This window comes from Protobothrops mucrosquamatus, unplaced genomic scaffold (assembly GCF_001527695.2).
Source record: "Protobothrops mucrosquamatus isolate PMUCROS unplaced genomic scaffold, P.Mucros_1.0 scaffold1131, whole genome shotgun sequence".
Lineage (NCBI taxonomy): Eukaryota > Metazoa > Chordata > Lepidosauria > Squamata > Viperidae > Protobothrops > Protobothrops mucrosquamatus.
Window position 1 is genome coordinate 79,791 of NW_015387349.1, and position 6,000 is coordinate 85,790.

Genomic DNA, 6,000 nt, shown 5'->3' on the forward strand with positions numbered 1-6,000 from the left:
AACTTCAGGTGCTGGAAGGTTGGTCCAGGATGGAACTGAGCCTACCAGATTAACCAAAAGCTTTGGTTGTTCCTTCCCCAGATCGTAGTCTTCAACTTAGTGCTTGGGAGAGCAGCATCGTGGACCGGCTGATGACCCCGACTCTCGCCTTCTTGGCCCGCAGCAGAAGCGCTGTGACGCTGGCCGGCAATGGCAAGGAGCAGGGTAAGCAGAATGACCTGAAGGGGCTAAAATGTTATCGAGAGGAGGGCGTGGTGGGTTCACCAGCATCCCAAGCAAGCCACGATGAGGCCAAAATAATGACAGGTTTGCAATTGCATCAGGCAAACACTGCCGTTGCATCCTGGGGTTGATTTATTAGTTTTAGCTTGTGTTCCGTGAAGTCGGCCGTTACATTTGTGAACCAGGGTTTATGGCTTAGCATGCCATGTTTGGCTGATTGAGTAAGCCATGGCTAACACAAAGCCACGAGGCTAGCCCTTGTGTCCTGTGCTTCCCTAAATTCCACACTCTGAAATTTTGCTCACGATTTTAGGAAGAGTCTATTTTAACAATAAATTGAGAATTTTGGGAGGGTTATCTTTAGTTCGATAGCTTATCTCAAGTTAACAACAAGCCTAGGTCTTGCATTCATCCTGTTTGCAAAAACTTGATTAGATTTCATCTTGGCTTAGTCTTCTGGTTCAGGCTCTTGTGTGAATGCAGGCCTTTGGGTTAGGTGGACAAAAATGAGAAATTGGATTGCTTTCCCAGCATGGTGAAGCTTGTTTTGTGGATACGTTCAGTAACATGAAAGAATGGGCATGATTTGAACACAGGCAGTTGTTGACTTGCAACCACAATTGAGACTGGAACTTCGGCTGATAAGCAGTGCAGTTGCTTGAATTGTGGTCAGTTCTGCAATCTTCTTTGCCATGGTCATTAAACAAGTCACTACAGTTATTAAGCAAATCCAGCTTACCCCATTGATTTTGCTTGTCAGAAGGTCGCCAAGCATCCCAAATTTTGATCACATGACCATGGGGATGCTGCAACAGTTGTAAGGGTGAAAACGGTCATAAATCGCTTTTCCCAGTGCCGTTGTAACTTCAAACGGTCACTAAATAAATGGTTGTGAGTTGAGGATTACCTGCATTGCTGTTGCTTTACCGATGGCCTGTCCTTCAAGTGTGATCAACTCCAGCGTCCTTCATCCCATCAAGGACAGACAACAACTGTCTGGGAAGGATGAGTAGGGTTGACACCTAGTAGGAAGACAACAGGTTGAAAAGGCTGGCTTTGAAGAGCCCAACTTAGCATATGGCAGGAATGATGTAGCCCAGTGATGGCGAACCTTTTAGAGACCGAGTGCCCCAAAACCGCCTCCCCACCCCCGTCCCCGTTCCGCCCTGCCCGCTGGACCACCCACCATCTCCACGGCCCGCCACAGATCACCCAGGCAGCCCAGCAGCGCCATGGTGGCCACGCCCTCCACCCATGCCCCGTAGCATCATCTGTGTGCAATGGGGTGCAAGGGCGGAGTCTTGTCCCCACTGCCTGGCTACCATGTCCTTGGCTACGCTGCTTCATATGGGCTGTGCCCGGGGGCAACTCTCCTCCAGGGGGGGCTGCTGGTGAGGAGGGGGCTGTGGGAGGAGGTGGGGCTGGAGCGACGGTGTGTGTGTCCACAGAGAGGGCTCTGAGTGCCACCTCTGGCACCCGTGCCATAGGTTCGCCACCACTGATATAGCCACTCTATAAACTTTGCTGGCTTTCAGAGTGCTGGGACTGCAATTCCCAGTGACTAGCGCCCGTGCTGGGGGGAGGAATTCTGGGTGCTACAGTTCCAATAGAAGTAGAAAGTGCTACATTATTATGGTAGGCTACCTTTTAAGTACTGTAGAATCAGAATTCCAGTTTTATTCCCAGACTGAATACAGGTAGTCCTTGACTTACCATTTAAAATACTTGGAAATTAGTTGAAAATAAGGACTAAAATGTGTATTTTGGATATTAGATTTTGTTATGAATTGAGATAAGGGAAATCTTGGTTTACCTAAGGCTTGAAAATTATAAATATCAAAGGTTAAACTGGAATATTGATGAGAAACTAAAAATTGGGTAAAAATTAATACCATGTGGATTGTTTATGAAGGCTGAATATTAAGATATGTATAAGCTAAAATTTTATTGATAAATGTCAAACCTGATCACATGACCCTGGGGACACTGCAACTGTCATAAACACATGCCAGTTGCCGAGCATCTGAATTTTGATCATGTGACCACGGGGATGCTGCAACAGCCGTGAGTGTGAAAAACAGCCGCAAGTCACTTTATTCAGTGACGTCGTCACTTGGAACGGTTGCTCAAAGTTGTAAATGGAGGATTACCTGTATTGTGAAACAACCCTAGAAAAGATTCAGACCTTCTCTTTTCATTGACTGCCAACAGTACCCGTGTGCCCCCGCTCGGCTTCTGCCAGCCCTGTAAGCCCCTGCAAAAACCAGCGTGTGCACCGTTGCGCAGAGCGACGGCGTCCGGCAACCAGCAGCCCTGATGTAACGCCCCGGAATAAGCCACAGTCCTCTCCTGTAAGTTGCTATGATTTTTTTTTAACCATCCCCACTCTTTAGATCTGTGTTTCTCAAATCTCCTAGGATGCCACTCCCAGAATTCTTAAAAGTTGCCAAGTTTGAGAAACGCTACTTTAGGTTCACATGTATATTCCCATCAAAGTTTCCTCTCTCCTGTTAGAAGTAATAGAGACTAGCAGTTGGGCTGGTTCTCCTTATGGTCTTGAGCAGGGGTCTTCAAAGTTGGCCCTTTGATGACTTGTGGACTTCAACTCCCAGAATTCTTAACGTTGCCAAGTTTGAGAAACGCTGCTTTAGGCTCACATCTATATTCCCATCAACGTTTCCTCTCTCCTGTTAGGAGTAACAGAGACTAGCAGTTGGGATGGTCTTGAGCAGGGGTCTTCAAACTTGGCCCTTTGATGACTTGTAGACTTCAACTGAGGGCTGGCTGAGGAATTCTGGGAGTTGAAGTCCACAAGTCATCAAAGGGCCAAGTTTGAAGACCCCCCTGATCTTGAGTGCTGCAGCTTTCCCCAACCTGATGTCCCGTTCCTACTCCAGCCATGGGGGACATCTCATTTTTAACCTGCCTATTGGGATGAGGAGAACTGTAGCAACCTTGAGGGGGTCAGCAATTTGAGGAAACTGCAGACGTTTCATCCAATGGAAAATGAAAATGGTCTTCTCAGTGGCTCTTTTCCAGGATTCTCTTCATTCCCAGGGCTCTCAGACTAATCATAGTCTACTTCCTAAATTAATCCCGAGTCCTGGCCTCTTTGATAGAAAGGGACACCTGAATTTCAAACCTGAAGTATGGGGGTGGGAGAGAGACACCCAATAGCCAAATGCTACGTACATCCCAGCTTTGTATGTTCAGACATGCTTCTGCTGTTGCCAGGAGAGAGGGATGAAAACCAAATAGCTTTCGGTTGCTAAGCAACTGACTATACAGACAGGTACAGTACACTGGCAATTTGGGGACTTCCACCCATCTTAAAGGACTGGGGAATTCTGGGAGTTGAAGTTCATACACTGCCAAGATTGAGAAGCACTGGCTTCAACAACCTCCTGCTTTGAAGATGATGTTAGTGTGACCCGATTCGGCCCACAGCTCTGGAGAACTGCTTCTCCATCGTCAAAGTGGGTTCTGCTTTATGACTCTTTCTTCTCCTATTCTCACCAGCAGAAAAAGAAAGAAAAGAAAGACAAGGATCGGGAAAATGCCCAAGAAAAGAGTGCCTTAGCCCTCCNACTTTGATCCCTGCAGTGATGGTGATGTCTACCATGGACACTACAAAACAAGAGCACACCACCTAATGTCTTCCAGATGTGTTGCATGACACTTCCCAGAGGTTTAACCTGGAAAACATCTTGACCCCCCTGTGGAGTTCTCTCTCCATTCAGGGGAAATTTTAACCACTTGGCCCATGCAAGCAGATCCCACGAGGCTAAGCTCCAATTACTCTCTGCCCTAATGTCCCTTTGCTGCTAAAGATAGTATTTCTGCCCACCATTGTTTTGTTTCCTCGTTGCTTAGCGAAGATGAAAATATCCCGAGCATCTGAACAAGATTTAGGAAAAGGCCAAAGGAAGGGATGGTTAATGCATGTGGAATTAGGAGCGGTCCTGGGGTGGGATTATTCAGGCAGCACTATGCTCATAGGTATGGATGGATGCCAAGAGAAAAATTTCAACTTTCCTTAAAAAAAGAAGAAGACCTTTTTAGGTAAAAAAAATAAAATACAAATCTGTGATTTCACAATGCTGAGATTAGTGGATTGAAAGGTATTTCCAGCAGTGACCAAGCCAAATTTAGCCAGCCTTTAAATCTAAAATTATGTTTGTATTTGTTTATTTATCAATGTATTCAACTTATATAGCCACCCACCTCACATCTGTGATTCTGGGTAGTTTTCAGTTGTGACTGTGTTTTCCATCCCACAAACAACGTAAAACGTTAAAATGATAGCTGGTTTGACTCTTCTGTTCAAACTCGTTAAAATCGATTAAAACAGACCCCACTTTTTAAAAATAACACAGGCAAGTCCTTGACTTACAACAGTTCGTTTAATGAGCGTTCGAAGTTTCAACAGCACTGAAAAAAACCAACTTATGGCCATTTTTCACACTTAACAACCACTGCCATGGTCATGGGATCAAAAGTCGGATGCTTGGCAAAGTGACTTGTATTTATGACAGTTGAACTGTCCTGAGGTCATGTGACCTTCTGACAAGCAAAGTTAATGAGGAAGCCGGTTCCACTTAACAACCTTGTTACTACCTTAACAATTGCAGTGATTCACTTAAAAGCTGTAGCAAGAAGTCATAAAATGGGGCAAAACTCACTTAACAAATGTCTCATTTAGCAACAGAAATGGGCTCAATCGTGATCCTAAGTCAAGGACTAGCTGTATATTAAGATAAATATATAGGTACACAGAATAAAATATATTAAAATAAAATACACCCCACATTTCTCTTACAGAAGCATTCAAGCTCCCTAGATACATACGTAGTAAGGAGCATTAAAATGCCCTTTGATTCTGTTCTCCAGAGCCACTGAAAACAAGCTTGTTCAAAAAAAAAATGCTGGAGACCTGGGTGTCTCTCGAACAAAAATGTTTCCCACTGTTAGGGTGTGGGGTATTCCTGGCCCTGATTAACCACCTGGGATTTGCTAACTCGACCTCCCATTGTTCATATTTGTGTCTATCGCAAGTCACTTCCTCTGGCAGAATCTACCAAGCTAAAGGTTTTTCAGGCAAAGGTGGTTTATAATGTCAGCTGAGCGTCAACGTGATTTGCAGAATTGTCAGCCATACCCAGAATGTCAACATGTAGCTTGCTCCGTAACTATGACAAAGTTCCTTTAATCTCCTGGAGAGTGTTGGCTTTAAAGCAGCTTGTTTGGGCAGCCAAAGGAATTGTTAGAGACTGAGAAGCCGGCTACACATTCAGTGCATAAGGAGGTAAATCAGCTACTCTTGGTTTCTTGACTAGTTTTAAGTGAAGCTGAACACATCACTTAATCTATCAAGTAGCCAGTAACCATTGTGAGATTATGAGTCCTGGACAACGCTCTTCCGATACGTTGGCTGGGGTCAAGCGATAACACAACCAACAGTGTCCGTAGGGAGGAAGGACCAATAAAATCAAGATGGTGGCTTCGGTTGCGGCCACCACCTTGACTTTTTTTAAAAAGTCGCTCCCATGTAACGCCGCTGTTGCGCGAGCTGCATTGGCTGCCAGTGGCCTTCCGGGTGCGCTTTAAGGTGTTAGTTACCACCTTTAAAGCGCTTCATGGCATAGGACCCGGTTATCTCCGAGACCGCCTTCTGCCGCAGATCCCCTCCCTCAGACCGGTACGCTCCCACAGAGTGGGCCTCCTCAGGGTGCCGTCGGCCAAGCAATGTCGGCTGGCGACCCCCAGGGGGAGGGCCTT

At 45.8% G+C, this 6,000-nt stretch overlaps 1 protein-coding gene across 1 annotated transcript in view; it reads left to right on the plus strand.

Moving 5' to 3' along the window:
* The window catches only part of MAP7D1 (MAP7 domain containing 1), a 41,524-nt gene that overhangs the window by 21,083 nt on the left and 14,441 nt on the right, over positions 1 to 6,000 (plus strand). The window contains exons 8-9 of the mRNA XM_029284943.1: positions 82 to 204; positions 4,528 to 4,530. Coding sequence (XP_029140776.1) covers positions 82 to 204; positions 4,528 to 4,530 — 126 coding nt within the window. The remainder of the gene's footprint in view (positions 1 to 81; positions 205 to 4,527; positions 4,531 to 6,000) is intronic.